Below are 16,272 nucleotides of genomic sequence, written 5' to 3'. Positions count from 1 at the left end.
GAGTATGGGATGGTAACTTCACAGACACAGCCACACCACAAGAAAAGTTAGCACCCACTGCAATCCCACCTATTTCTATATATCTACTTCCGCACTGTTCACTCATAAATATTCTCCTCTATATATATTCAGGCGTGCCATAGAATCTATCTGTATAGAGTTTTACTGTGATTTAGCTTTTAGACATTTTCACGTCCTTTATAGAAATGGGCATGAAATGAAGAATTCCTATTCTGTATACATAGGTAGTACAAAGTAGTAAATTAAAATTGTTCATTGTGAAGGTAATGATGATTGGCCTTATATATATATATATATATATATATGTATTATATATATATATATATATAATACATGTTTTTTTACCTAGCAAATTGAGTGATTCCCAGTGCATTGCGTATTTTGTTTTACAATGAGTGACAAATTTGTGTTTTGCCTTCTATACAATTTTGTATAATACCCCAATTTAATTTTTTCTTAAGGTTAGACATTTTGAATATATTGTGAAAAAATACTGCAATAAAACTCCACTTATTGTACAAAAAAATGTGGTTTTAACTCCATTAAAATGTGATGCCAAACGAAGACTCATTTGATCGTCACTGCGACTACGGAATGGAATATAGAATTTAGGCCAACTGCCAAGCACTGGGACCTACGGGGTCATACAATGCTGAAAGAGAAATAGCCTGCAAGATGGTTTGAAAAGTGCAGCAGGAGGAAAACTTAAAAGTTGCACTATGAAAAAACTGCTAGAGAGGGTGGAAAGTCAGAAGCGAATATGAACGGAGGTACAGTAAAAGGAATGAAAAACGTTGCTGCTTGGGGACGAAGCTGGAAAGAACCGGAAGTAATGCCTACAGCGCACCACGCAAAATGCACTGACCGTACTACCCTCCTACCGGAACCGTGGCTAAGGGTTTTACGCAATTAACCCCTTGTACGGAATTACAACTGTAATGGTTCTCTGCATTCTTTTAAAAAGTGCACTTACTGCATGAATACCAATTTATTCACTTTGTCTAACAATTAACTTTGATGCAGGACTGAAGACTGACATGAACATATGAGTGGCTTATAATTTGCCGAAATTATACTGTTTGAGAGTTAGCAATCAAACAGAATCCTACGTACTAGTTACATAACCCGGCCCTTTTCAACTCTCGAACTTCAAGAAGTGCTCTTGAGTCTGTACTAGTTCTTATACATCAGTACAGGAACAGTCTTCAATCGTCTTTAGAACTTCAAGATAGAATTTTTGATCTAATATTTTCTCTGGTAATGAGCTGATTTTAACTGACACCAGGTGCTCAAACTTAAAACATGTTTAGCAACTCTACGGTAATCTTAAGACTAAAAAAATAACCTGTGAAAATGTTGATCCTATCCAGAGATAAAATTTGCCAGATTATCTGGAATATAAAATTTAGGACAAAGGCCAAGCGCCGGGACCTATGAGGTCAGAAATTTAAATAATGTTGAAACAATTGTTAGGAGAGGGTGGAAAGTAAGATGAGAAGAGAGAGAGAGCAACTATGAACGGAGATACAGTAAAAGAAACGAAAGGGGGTTGAAGCTAGGGGGCCGAAGGGACGCTGCAAAGAACCTTGAGTAATGCTTACGGTGCATCGTGAGAGGTACACTGACGGTAATACCCACCTACAAGATTGCCAGATTAAGATTTTTTTCTTGAAAAACAAAACTGAAATATCAGCAGCAATTTTGATTTACAGGACCCGACATTTGTAATTTTTTTTTTTTTAACTTTTCCATCATTCAACGTCACCATAAGCGCGTTCGTAAGTTGTCCAATTTGCTTACGGAACTTATTTAAACATCTGTACCAAAGATTCAGAGAGAAAAGCTTTTAAAACCTTTTTAATAATCAAACACGAATAGCGGAATGGAATGAGAGCTTTTAACAAAATTGTATTTACGTGCATAAGTTGCCTTTTATGCTGTTCATAGCAAAAAGTCAATTAGAGTTGTTCGTAACCCCTTGTTCACATTAACCGAAAGCTAACAATCTTATGCATGGTAAGCTTTGAAGTTTTAAAAGTGAAGCCTCCAGGAATATGTATAAAAACGCTGTATAGCATACATAGGCCTACACTGTATACACAGCTTAAGCCAGAATCTCTGGACATCTGAAACACAACGAGTAAAGTTCTTATTGATAACATACCAAACTTCTAATTCCCTTTCAAAATCCAGACACGTATTATATACATTAATAAAAAATATTAGAAATCTATCAAAACCAAATCTTGTTCTTGGCATAGTTGGTTCAGTACGTCAAGATCTATTTCGATAGTCCTATAGTTGTATTGTATTCAGCTTACCCTGTCTAACAGTTTTCCAATTTCCATCTGGTACTTAAATTTCATAAAAATGGACATTTCATACCGTAATTTTATTTCACACACATCCAGGTAGCATCTTTTTAATGAATCATCAGCGTGGGCCATAGGCCTATAGTCCTGTTGACACTAACAACAGTCGAAAATTAACCTATTCATGAATAGTACACAGGCAGCAGTTATCGCCACTACGAGGTAACTTCTCAGAGAGTCTTAGGATAGCGGTTACACATAGTCACCCCTTCATAAATAGTACGTTTTCTATTATAGCCAGCCGTACAATACTGGGGAGACTTTAACAAATTAGCGTTCGTTTACCATCAGCATTTTTACCGATGGATATCGCAATCTATCATTCAATTCAAATATTGCTATCGCAATCATACAATAACTGATTATCTTACGAAGCTCTGCAAGAGTTTTGTTCAACATACTGTTAAGTACAGTGTGATTTACACTATAAAACTTTATTTATATATAACTCGCGAGACTGCCCGAGATTTCCGTTTCACAATGGCTGTTTATTCAACACGCTGATCACAAAAACCTTTAAATTTTTAAATAAATACGGATGGGTAAAGACAAAAGTAAAATGCTTGGTGCTAGTTTTATTTGGCTTCAAACGTACACATTGCAAAAACCTTGCTTCAATAAGATAAAATCATCAACCACGATTTGGTTTGAAATACCTAAAGTACCTTAACTGAGATCATACAAGCTTAGACTAGAACAAATCTAAAAGATATATATATATATATATATATATATATATATATATATATATATATATATATATATATATATATATATATATATATAAAAATTTTTAAATCGTCAATTTTCAGCTAAAATCCTCAACTACGATTTAGTTCGAAATACCTGAAACTAACTAAAAAAATTTGCAGCTTTAAAAATTAAGACTCGAGCAAATTTAAAGATAAAATCTTATTACAAATGCCTTTTTGTTTGTAACTGATCCAATCTTTAGCAGACTAACGCCAACGTATAAAATCTAATAAAAATTGTCTTTTTCTTTTGTAAATTCATCTACTCTTCCGCACACTAACTACTGAAAGAAGACTCAGCACATTATGTAGTCAGTAGGATCCTGTTCAGTTATCAGAGTGCCGTCACTGCAAGCAGACCTTCCCTCGACCTTTGCCAAGAGATTTGGGCTTCTGACTAACCAGGCGATGTCACAACCACACGCCAGAGGGTTACCTATTGAAAAATAAAACTCTAGTGAGCTATTGAACAATGTATGGTAAACCACTGGACTGTTTCTACTGAACTATCTGTTCTCGCGTTTACACAAATGGACTGTATCTATTGAACTGTTTGTGCAAGTAACAAAAGTGAAAAAAAACCCAGCCCAGTTGACTAATACACACGTGTAAGACTTTGAAAAGTTGAGTAATCATTATGTTGCAGAAACAAATCCACAGTTACATAACTCGTACAAATATATTCAAAAAGCCATATACACAGATCTCCGAGAACAGTACAGATTCTCTAAAGCTTCCTGTATCTGTATAGTTTTATTCACGAATATGTTTGTACAGTTACATGACTGTGGATTTGCTCCTCAGTTTTGAGACTCATGCTGCTATGAATAGTTTCTAATCATTAGATTTTCAAGGCAGTAATATCCGTTTATTTATTCTAGACATTCAAGTCCTAGTTAAGGTTAAGGTTAAAGTTGACTAACTAAATTCCGTAATCAAAACTGATTTTACTAACTTTCAATAGAGAGGTGGGCTCCCCTTTCCAACACCGGCCTGAAAATCTCCTCTTCGAGGAAAACGACGCTGTTTTCGTTCATGTTGAGGAAATACGACACCCCTGCAAAGATTTCAAGATAATTTTCTTTGCAGTCATTCATTAAATTCTTGAACACGTGGTCATTTTAATTAGATTTTAATTTTCAGTCACGGGAAATGGACTAGTATACATAATCTGATATAAGCTAGTTTAAGCCATTTTGATCCTTTCATGTTTAAGAACCATGTCGTCAGCAACAGGTGAAGTAAAAGGCTACATAATCTATTCTAAATTTCATGTCAGGGAATAAAGTTAAGCTTTTCCCAGTTACAAAGAGAGGTTACTAAACTGTAGATTGATACCTGTCTATTGCTCTTTGTTATCTTAACTTTCTGTACCACAGATTCAAATAAATATACGGTGTAACAACTTCAGCAATTATTTTCTCCACGCAGCCAAACTTGACACTGACGCAGTCTTTTAACAAACTACTAAAGCAATTAATTATTCCATGTAGCCAAACTTGAAAGTGCCTCAGTCTTCAACAAACTATTAAGGCAATTAATTATTCCACGCAGTCAGACTTGACACTGACGCAATCTTCAACGAACTTCTAAGGCAATTAATTATTCCACTCAGTCAGACTTGACACTGACGCAATCTTCAACGAACTACTAAGGCAATTAATTATTCCACGCAGCCAAACTTGACAGTACCTCAGTCTTCAACAAACTATTAGGGCAATTAATTAGTCCACGCAGTCAGACTTGACACTGGCGCAACCTTCAACGAACACGAGGGGCAAGCTTACCATTGATCGAATTCTTAGCAATTTTACTAATGTTATTCGACGTGAGGAAGAGGCGACCGTTTTTGGTGTGCAATTCGAAGGAGTAGGGGCGAATCTCAGTCAGCTTGTTGTCGGCCAGAGTCAAGTAAAACAGGTTCCTCAAACCAGTGAATGTTCCTGTTGAAAAGAGGCTCTTGAAACTTCTTGTGTACAGGAGAGAGAGAGAGAGAGAGAGAGAGAGAGTCAGTCATTATCAGAAGAAATTTGCCTAAAGCATACAAATAGGGGCAACTGGTGGCCTGCTCTCAGAAGACTTACTCTTGAATTCACAATCACAAGGTACTCTTAATTAATGCAATACCACAGTCTACATTAGGCTTGCCTCTTATTAGTTAAATCGACTGAGAAGACTGTAAATAAAACTAATCTGTCAAAATATAACAGCATTTATGACAATACTTTGCAGGGCCAAATATTTAGGGGGTTCCATTGCTTGAAATATGAGATATCTACTTTTGAGCATACTCAAGTAGTTCTCAAGACTACCAGCGCTTTTAACCATACCTGCACGACAAAATGATCCTAATAAAATATTGAGAATTATGTTAACTATCGATCACAATAATTATGAATTAAAAATAAGTTATCAAGTCATGGTTCCATGCCCAATATTTGTTTATTTGTGCCAAACACGAGAGGAAAGAGTTCATGATTGCGGTTAGTGCGTATGTCATTCACTTCACACGTTAATACACAACTTTTGGAATTGCATTTGATCTTGATAAAAAAAAACATACACAATCTAACAAGCCACCGTCAGGAATCAGGAATATTTTAAACAAGTATCTCCCTTACCAAAAATGCCCCCCCAAAAATACCTAAGGCAATAAATTAAATAAAAAAAAGACCACTTAATTTACACAGTCAGAAATATTTTAGGCAAAAATCTCCACAAGTATTCCCCTTACAAAAAAGTCTCGTAAAAACCCTAAGGTAACAAATTAAATTTAAAAAAAACCACTTAATTTTGCACAGCCCGAAATATTTTAGTCAAATATCTCCAGCAGCATTTTAATCAAAAACCTCCCAAAAAACAACAGCATTAATATAAAAAAATAAATAAGACCACTAAATTCATTCTTACCTGCAGGAACTTCGGCGATCTCGCAGGAATAAAGGTAAACTATCCTCAAATTCGGCATCCCGTACAACCCACCAGCAGGTATGTGCTTCAGAGGATTCTGGGCCAAATTCAACTCCTTCAAGGACGTCGAGACGATCCTCGGGAAAGAATCCAAATCATTGTTACCCAGGTAGAGCTTCGAGAGGTTCCTGTAATATCCTACCTCCCCGAAGGGGAAACTCCTCAATTTGTGACTTCTGATCTGCAATTTCCTCAGCGTCGAAGCGCTGCCGATCAGCGCTTCAGGTTGGACTACCTCGAGAGCGCCCTCGATGAAGAGGACCTCTTCGAATGTGTTCTTACCGAAGACGCCCTTCGGTAAGGTCTTCAGTTTATCGTTTTTCGTGATCTTCAGTGAATGGAAGTTCTTGGTGGGGAGCTCGTTGTTGAATATCATGCTCAACTCGTTTTCACTCGCCACGTCTGAGCAGTCCAGTCTCAAAAGCGAGGTCGAATCGACCTCGCAGGTACAAGGGAAAATTTCTTCTTCGGAAGGGCAAATTGGAGTAACGCCTGAGGCGCCTTCGACGTGCGTTAAGATGCTTGTTACCACAAGCATAAACTTTAGGCAAATCATCTTGTAGCTAAAGCTAGCCAGACACTAATATTTTAAAACACAAAAGTCCACAAAACGCCTCCCTCAAGATAGCAGAACGGTTAAATCGGTTGTCACTTCGAGTCAACCTACTCTAGACTGAGGGGTAGAAGTTCTTTCACCCGAATGCTCTTTGGAATTTGGGGCGAAAACGAAAACACCTCAGACAATGCCTTTTGTAAACACCACCTGAACAGTTGTCAAAATTACCAAAGTGGTTGACGGCTATAACGTAAAATAGGTACTGTATTTATATCGTGTCCATACGGTCTAAACTATCATGCCCTTGGACAAGAATAAACTAAATAAATCCAAAATGATAATACCTTTTTTCATCGGTAAAACATGCAAGAAAAATAGTATATAGCAAATTAACGATAAGGAGCTTTTAGAAAACTGAACCGACCTCAGCCAAGGGAAGTTTGTGAATGAGGCAAAACTTTCGAACATTCCCCAAACTTGAAATTTTCAGAGCAAGCTACAAAGGAAGCAATCTTTATTTTCCGTCGTGCCATTTGGTGGCACTCGATCAGTCAATCAAATAGCGTTTGTGCTTAAAACTGCTGCTCAGCCAACGATCTAATTTTAATAATAAGCCTACATTTTTAGTCAAAGTTTAGATGAATTTAACCGGAAGTCCATCCTAATACCCTTTGTAAATTTTTTATTAGACTCTCGGAAGAATGTAGATACCGATTTAAGCTTCTAGTGGCCCCCATAAATATCAATTATAATAGTCAGAAAGGTATCATCAGAAAGGTAGAGTGTGTTACATATTTTGAAGAGTTGAAAAAACTGAGAAGTAACTTGCTAAGCCTTTTACTTTTATTGCACACAATTTGCATAGGGAACGGAAAGGTTATCTAAAATACAATTATACAGACAGTAATGTAAATCTGAATGTAGTGACAGTAACTGCAAAAAAAAAAAAAGGAACTTTACAAGCAAACAAGTGACAGAATTATTCCCAAAAACTCGGAAACAAGGTTGCAAAAATACTAAGAACAAGTAAATAAGTGAACGTCTCCTTCCTGCGAGACAAAACAAGCCACGCCGGAAGTTGATTGTACGGAAAAAATAGTACAATAAGTAACCTAAACGCCAAAAACACTTAAGTAAACATGTTACGGCCTCCTTCTAAAGCAGCCTAAACGCCAAAACATGAAAAGCAAACAAGTTACAGTCTCATTCTCGTAACACAAACAGGGGAAAGTGAAATAAGAAAAAAAAACCAGCAAACAAAACAGCAAACAAGAAAAACCTTCCTCCTCGTATCTCCAAATATATCTCTGGGAAAACATCAAGCGCATCAACGTGATTGGTACACGACGGACGTTCCATAACCGTAGGGGGGGACTGAATGAAAGGGATAACGACCACATAAATAGAGATGGTTTATTGGGATGGGGGTGGGGGAGGGATGGGATAGGATGGGAAGGGATCGTGATTGGTGTGGTTTGTCCCATACAGTATCCACTCGGTGGTGGTGGGGAGATTATGTATACAAAAGGGAACAACAGTGGCAAGATTTGATTTACTTCGGCAGGAGAGTTTCGTTTTCCTTTTCTTTTATTTTTTTATTTTTTTGGCTACTGTGTAATGAAAGAAAAATACACATCTTTTTTTTTCTCTTCATAAATACATATACGTATAGATATACGACGTATGTATGAATGTGTGCATATATATATATATATATATATATATATATATATACAATAATATATATATATATATATATATATATATATATATATATATATATATATATATATATATATATATATATATATAAAGATAAAATCCACAGAAGAAACGGAAACACTGGCGTGCTGCAGGGCCTTTCGACACTAGTCTGTGGATTTTATCTTTATTTATATATTCATCACGTTCCATATTTTCGTGATTCAGTTATACATACATATATATATATATATATATATATATATATATATATATATATATATATATATAATACACACGAAGAAAAATAAACCAATAGAAGTTGACTTGAGAATTAATTACATTTAAGAAGAATGAATTACTAAAGTTGCTGTGAGGAAGATGGCTGCTCTAAACGCAAGAAATGCAATTTCAACAGATAACATTCAGAAAAACAACTTTTTGGTGAAAACGTCTTCACAGATTTCAAGTAAAACAACTGAGTTGAAGCAACAAAATTAATCATGATAATGCATACGTGCATACAGTATATACATATACAATTATTATTATCATTATTTAAAAGATGAACACTATTCATATGGAACAAGCCCACCAAAGGGGGCACTGACTTGAAATTCGAGCTTCCAAAGAATATTAAGGTGTTCATTAGAAAGAAGCAACAGAATGTAATGGGAAGTACACAAAGAAGAGATTACCATCAAATAAAAAAAAAAATAAATTAACAAATTAATAAATAAATACAAAAATGTAAGTAAAAAACGCAAATGGTAATAATAATAATACGAAATCCCCCTTTAGAAATAACCAGCATATTAACTTCATCACATTTCAGAGAAGCTTCTTGCAAGAAGCACCCTACACCACCACTAACAAAATTATTTGCCTAAATCTCTTCGAGGAGGCCGGAAGAATGACCACACTGACCCACACTGGCCTCGCATGCCCTTATATACTGTGGGTTCCTTATTTGGCCTTAGTCAATCAACCCATATTTTTCGTGGGGCAGACCAAACAATGTTGTGTCTGAAGGCCTTACGTGATCTAGGGCTTATTGGAGTCTCTCTCTCTCTCTCTCTCTCTCTCTCTCTCTCTCTCTCTATATATATATATATATATATATATAAAAATATTTACTTATATATGTGAGTGTGTGTGTGTGTATTTTGTATGGTTTGAGAGAGAGAGAGAGAGAGAGAGAGAGAGAGAGAGAGAGAGAGAGAGAATGTTTACGAATCCCTTAATAACCAACTGACAAGTGAAATCCACCATCAGTATTATTTGGAGACTCGGCGGATATTATCTCGAAGACTCTCTATCGGGTTATTCAGCGAAGGAGGCGTGGAATGTGATCAATCAACTCTACTGTCAACGTATAACACGGCCCAGCGCATCGTATGAGAGAGAGAGAGAGAGAGAGAGAGAGAGAGAGTCTTTATATATATATATATATATATATATATATATATATATATATATATATATATATATATATATATATATAATTAATAGTGAGATAAAACTAGTTTACAATATTTATTTGAAAAGTAATTAAAAACATTAAATAAGCTTTTATTTACAAAGTAAAGTTATTTACTAAATAAAAGTATTTATAAAATTAGGTAAACAGTTTTTCTTTTCTTTTTTATTTCACAGTACTTTTTTGGGTCATGTTCAGTCTCGTAGGTATTCAAAGTTTAATACAATACTGTGTGTCCACTCACTGTGCATTTGCAAGGTAAACAATGTTCGCAACGGTTATTACAGACTGAAATCTCGAAGCTACAATTGATAATTCGCTTAGTGTCACGGCATTTCAGCTCACGGGAGTCTTGGACTGTCCGTCTAGAGTGGTACTGAAGCTCAGTCTAGTGTGGTACTCAATTCAGTGGTACTTAACTCAGACCAGAGTGGTCCTCAGTGTCAGTCTAGAGTGGTACTCAACTCTGTAACTCAGACTAGAGTGGTACTTTACTCAGACCAGAGTGGTCCTCAGTGTCAGTCTAGAGTGGTACTCAACGCAGTCTAACTCAGTCTAGAGTGGTACTTTACTCAGACCAGAGTGGTCCTCAGTGTCAGTCTAGAGTGGTACTCAACGCAGTCTAACTCAGTCTAGAGTGGTACTCAACTCAGTCTAAAGTGGTACACAACTCAGTCTAGAGTGGCACTCAACTCAGTCTAGAGCAATACTCAACTCAGTCTAACTCGATGTAGAGTAGCACTCAAGCTCAGTTTATACTGGTTCCCGATCTCAGTCTGGAATGATACTCAGTGTCAGTCTAGAGAGGTACTCAAACTCAGTCTAGAATGATACTCAGTGTCAGACTAATGTGGTACTCAACTCAGTCTAACTCAGTGTAGAGTAGTACTCAAACTCAGCTTATACTGGTACTCAGACTCAGTCTAGAGTGGTAATCAAACCCAGTCTAGAGTGGTAATCAAACCCAGTCTAGAGTGGTACTCAACTCAGACTAGAGTGGCACTTATAATCAGTCTATATTGGTAGCAAAGCGCAGCATGATAGCTCACGAAGGCATAAGCCTGTGAGACTGGTGCAAGGCTGTTTTGCAGAAATGGCCCGAAAGAACCTAGACCTAGTTTTGTTTACACCATAACAGCGACTTCCCAATTCAAGGACGGCTGAAGCAATGGACAATCGATTCGTGAGAGCGTTCGTAAGCCAGAATCCGCCCAAAAGCAGGAACATGCACGAAAGAACACGAATCGAAGAGTACCTTAACACGACCAAAACACGACAGTTTGCTCGGGGTCTGCCGTACCAAGGTCCAAAGATTGATGTTGTCTACAGACCCAGAGCCATACGATGTAGGCCTATTTTTCACGACGAGTGACCGCGTTTTTTTTATTGCGTGCTAGGCTTAAGCTTCACGGACCCTAAATCCTCACATGTAAATCTTTCGTTTTTATCGTCTATTTGTGTCTGCATCGGACACAATAATACTGAATTGCATGTGTACATGTAATCTTTTTTTCGGTTGCATTTATGTTGCTAATATATATATATATATATATATATATATATATATATATATATATATATATATATATATACTCACACAAGAATTTATTTAAATCTAACAAGAAGCAACTCTGCCTATCACTAAGCTGCAATTGCATTCATGATTCAGCTGCATGCGGAGACGAGCCATTAACCCTCTCTCTCTCTCTCTCTCTCTCTCTCTCTCTCTCTCTCTCTCTCTCTCTCTCTCATACCGTCCGGCAGTTGCAAAAATAGCAACACCAACATCCCTTTCCGGTGCCCGAATTCTCGCCTGCATTGCAAAGCGTTCTTAAAGAAATTTTTTTTTCCGGTTGCTTGTGGGCCTTTCAACAACTTAAACATGCAATGTGGAAGCTTTCATGTTTTCTCACGTTTCCTTTGTATTTTTACTTTATTCTTATGCTTTTTCCCGTTTTCTGGAGCCAGAGGTCAGTTAATGTACTTGTCTCATTGCTACGAATGCTTGGAGAGAGAGAGAGAGAGAGAGAGAGAGAGAGAGAGAGAGAGAGAGAGAGAGAGAGAGAGAGAGAGAGAGAGATTTTTACATTATTCTTACGATTTTTTTCCTATTCCTGGACCCAGACGTCAGTTAATGTATTTGTTTCACTGCTACGGATACTTGGAGAGAGAGAGAGAGAGAGAGAGAGAGAGAGAGAGAGAGATTTATGTGAAAGAAAGTAATTACGAGGGTATTTATATAAAAAAAACAGTTATGACATAAGTTGAAATAGTTATTCAAAAGAATTATGAACCACAATGGACAAATAAAGTGATTTTTAGGGTTTTTTTTTGCCATTGCTGGTGATCAGAAGTCAGTTAATATACTTGTCTCATTGCTACGAATACTTTTGAGAGAGAGAGAGAGAGAGAGAGAGAGAGAGAGAGAGTCTACAACTGTCTGAAATACTGTACACCTCATCTTAACTTTATGAAAAGTACACAGTAGTCGTCACCGAAATACGAGGTACCTTCTCCGCTAGAGAGAGAGAGAGAGAGAGAGAGAGAGAGAGAGAGAGAGAGAGAGAGAGAGAGGAGAGAGAGAGAGGTCTCTTTTTTTTTGAGGACGCGAATGAGTTTTTCTTTGGAGCCCAAATAGACTCTCTTGTGTGTCTAAATGAAACCTGCTTGGCTGTGAGTAAGATTCTTCCAGAAATATAAACATTATTTTTCCTTCTTTTTTCTTCCTCTTCAGCCTGGCCGCATTCGGATAACACACAATACTCATTCTATTTACCAGGAAATTTCCTGTAACAAGAAATTCTATCAAAGAATAATGATTAATAATGATTTCATTCTACAGTAAGTCTCGAAGATGCTAAGGAATTAGAGGGTATTTTGGCTTTCTTTACATTTGTGACTTGGAAATTTCCAAAACATTACAGTATTCAGCAACATATAATTATATATACTGTATATACATATATATACATACATACACATACACACATACATATGTGTGTGTATATTATATATATACATATACATATATGCACGGTTATGTGTTGCTGAATATTGTAATGTTTTAAAAATTTCAATGTCATAAATGTGTGTGTATGTACGTATGTATGTATGTATATATATATGTATATATATATATATATATATATATATATATATATATATATATATATATATATATATATATATATATATATATGTAAACAAAACATGCCAAAAAGTAAGATACAAACTTTGAAAGCATCAACAACAAGAAAAACAACAAAAACATCATTTATAAGATGGAAAAGTGCAAAATCAGACAACAGACTTTGTTTTCTCAGTCAGATGAAAAATGTGTTTACATAAACAAACGTCTTATTGCAAATCTGGAAGCGAAATTTGTCAGAGAGATACAGTGCGCCGTAAGGAAAGATAGAATATGTTTACAGACACGACTATACCTCCCATTCCCTATAAAGATATTACTTGACATAGGTAAAGAAAGATTGTTTATAGAAAAGGCTACATCCCATTCCCTATAAAGATATTACTTGACATAGGGAAGAAAAGAATATGATTATAGAGAAGACTATAAGTCCCATTCCCTATGATGATATAGTATGACGTAGAGAAAGGAAGAATATGTTTATAGACAAGACTATATATCCCACTCCCTATAAAGATACAACATAACCTCAGGAAAGAAAGAAAAAGTCTACCTTTGGACGTGTGGGCGTTTGATGTGGAAAACGAAGGATAGGCTTCCTATTCAGAGACAAGAATCTCTGGATGAAGCTGAGGTCAACGAATAAGCAATATAGAGTCACAGTCTTCTTCTTGGAAATCCACAGAATGATTAGAGGGCTACGAGAAAAGGGGAAGAAGAAGGTCGCTGGGGGTAATGTATAGAAGTTTGATTACACTCTTGTGGGAATGTTGGCTTCTCTTCTGATCTAATACTGATCTAATCTGTCCTAAAATGGAAAACTGCAGTGTCCGCAAGATTGTCGAAATTGAGATATGCCACCTATTGGGCTCGTGAAACGCAAAATACACAAGTTACTGCAGTTTCAGAATGATTCTTCAATGCTTTCCACGAGTATTTAGGGGCTCCCATTTGCAGTATCTGCAAAATCAGTGGTAAGGCAAGGGAAAACTGCAGTATCTACCATTTTTCTCAGTTTTGTATTTTTGCAGATACTGCGGTCTTCCATTTTAGGGCAGTAATTGTACGTGACAATGCAAATCAGCAGTGCAGGAAGTTGCCTATTTCAAATTATGTGATTTCCACATAGCAAATATATCAAAGAGAAGCTGTCTTATTTCAATCACCCAATTTCCACAGAGAAAATATAAATATGAAGAGAAGTCCAAGGTGAACTTTCGCTGCGTGGAAAGCTGGTTATAATAATAGTGAAAATTAGGATGCTGTATTTGTCTGAACGCAAAAGTGTCAGATGGTGAAAGCAACAGAGAAAGCACGAACGTTTGTAAGGTTGTAGTGAAAGTGAAGAAGGATTAAATTTTGTAGAAAGAAAGAGTGACAAGAAAAGGGTATCTTTAGCACTGCCTCAAGGAAAAAGGCAACTTTAGGATCTCAAGTGGTTTGGACATGTTTGGAGAATGGGAAACTTTGGGTAGAATTTGTAGGAAATCATGTTCTGGGTCTGAAGAAGGGTAGATCTTGAAGGTGTTAGGCATGAAAGCATAAGGAGTATTGTTGAGAGTACAGAATTGTTATGAATGGCTGATCAGGCTTGGTAGTTACATAATGAAATAGTCACTGACTCATGGTATAATACACACACACAAACACACATACACACACATTGTATATATATATATATATATATATATATATATATATATATATATATATATATATATATATATATATATATATATATATATATATATATATATATTTCTTCTTAACTGTTTATGAATGAAAAAATGGCACATATATTTTCAAAAGCATCACTATTACCACACATTAATCTGCCATACACTCTGTTCACGTTACAGATATTAACATACTTCGCTCGTACACGGCAACGTTAGCTATCATCCTAGCTGTTTGCATGCATAACGAAACGTTCCAACGGGCGCGGATTGGTGCATCCATATGCTAATATCTGCTTGAAGATTGCAAGAAGCAAAACAGGAAGTGTTTGCCTTCCATCTCTGGGACTCGAATGATGCCTAACTGAACGGTGTTTACATTGGTCTCAAAGCTGAGTCTTCTTCTCGCCAATAAGGGGGTGGAATCCACGACCGCAGGGAGAGGTTCTTTCCCCTCGTCTGAATTATAATTTCTCCTCCCTTCTTCACTTAAGTTTTGTATACATGTCAGTTATCCTTTCTTTGCTTAAAGGAATGGGGTGTTTAAACTTAAACAAAACAGGTTGCTTGTTTCTGTCAGGGGTCCCAAGCTTTGGAATGCATTGCCGGAGGATATTAAAGAGTGTAGCAATTTGTCTACTTTTAAGAGAAAACTGAAATCACACCTGTTTCAGAAGCAAAAATAATGGTAACCTTTAAGATATTTTATAAATGTAAATAAATTTTGGTTCTTAACTAGACGAATAGGTAATTTTATCTTTGTATTTAGTCCTATTTATTTTTAGACTACAGATTATACCTTTGTTTTAAGAGTCACCTTGAACCTTTTAGTTAAAGTACTAATTAATGTATTTGTATTTTAATTTTAAGAGTCATCTGTATGGATACTTTTTATGTAATAGAATACCCACTGTATTTGTGGAATAAAGGAATTATTATTATTATTATCATTGTTATTATTATTATTATTATTATTATTATTATTATTATTATTATTATTATTATTATTATTATTATTATTATTATTATTCACGCCATCTGTCAGTTTTGTTGGAATATTTACGACAAACTTTATAAAAGGACTTTTCGTCAAAAATGATTTAAGAATGATGACGATGAACTGAGGAAAAGCTCAGTAGATGTTGATGAAAAGTTTTTCAGTATTTATTATTATTATTATTATTATTATTATTATTATTATTATTATTATTATTATTATTATTATTATTATTATTATTATTATTATACAAAATAAGCCAATCAAAATAAGCCTGTATTTCTTCTGGAATAGTTTCAAAAGACACTGAGCTTGCAAAAGCAAGCTTTCAAAGAACTGAACGACTGTATATGAATAAAGACACGAAGGAAAATAGTGAACAAATAACTAAGTACCATTGATAAGAAGAAGAAAAATCCACAAACAGCAAAAGTATAATTCATGCATTCATATAATCCTGAAGCAGCAACAGACAAGAGGTTTTGAGAGGAGAACTGTAAGCAATTTGCACGTCCACGAATTTTTTAAAATGCAAATTCGAGGACAATTTCCTCTTTCTTGTATCAAAGGAAAAGAATATTATTAGAACCATGAAGATG

The 16,272-nt window shown here is 35.6% G+C and overlaps 1 protein-coding gene across 2 annotated transcripts; it reads right to left on the bottom strand.

The window, feature by feature from the left end:
• Window positions 1-3,382: 3,382 nt before the first annotated feature.
• LOC136849865 (oplophorus-luciferin 2-monooxygenase non-catalytic subunit-like) lies at window positions 3,383-7,119 on the bottom strand. 2 transcript variants are annotated; one of them, XM_067123354.1, is made up of 4 exons: window positions 6,056-7,119; window positions 4,933-5,088; window positions 4,101-4,202; window positions 3,383-3,581 (listed from the first exon to the last, which is right to left on the bottom strand). In XM_067123354.1, exons 1-4 carry the CDS (start codon window positions 6,669-6,671, stop codon window positions 3,442-3,444), a joined length of 1,014 nt encoding a protein of 337 aa, XP_066979455.1. In that variant the 5' UTR covers window positions 6,672-7,119; the 3' UTR covers window positions 3,383-3,441. The 2 variants fall into 2 exon arrangements, with proteins under 2 accessions (XP_066979455.1, XP_066979456.1); XM_067123355.1 differs by lacking the exon at window positions 4,933-5,088 and having other exon boundaries at window positions 6,056-6,823.
• Between the last annotated feature and the right edge of the window lie 9,153 nt (window positions 7,120-16,272).

Source organism: Macrobrachium rosenbergii, chromosome 21 (genome assembly GCF_040412425.1).
Source record: "Macrobrachium rosenbergii isolate ZJJX-2024 chromosome 21, ASM4041242v1, whole genome shotgun sequence".
In the NCBI taxonomy this organism is placed as follows: Eukaryota; Metazoa; Arthropoda; class Malacostraca; order Decapoda; family Palaemonidae; genus Macrobrachium; species Macrobrachium rosenbergii.
The sequence above is the reverse complement of the archived record's forward strand: the minus strand, read 5'-3'. Positions and strand labels throughout refer to the sequence as shown.

Coding starts and splice junctions, on each gene's coding strand:
- LOC136849865 (XM_067123354.1), bottom strand. CDS start 6,671: ATGATTTGCCTAAAGTTTATGCTTGTGGTAACAAGCATCTTAACGCAC. Junction 4,203..4,932: donor TGCTAAGAATTCGATCAATG/GTAAGCTTGCCC, acceptor AAATCTTTGCAG/GGGTGTCGTATTTCCTCAAC. Junction 3,582..4,100: donor AGCCCACCTCTCTATTGAAA/GTTAGTAAAATC, acceptor ATTTTTCAATAG/GTAACCCTCTGGCGTGTGGT.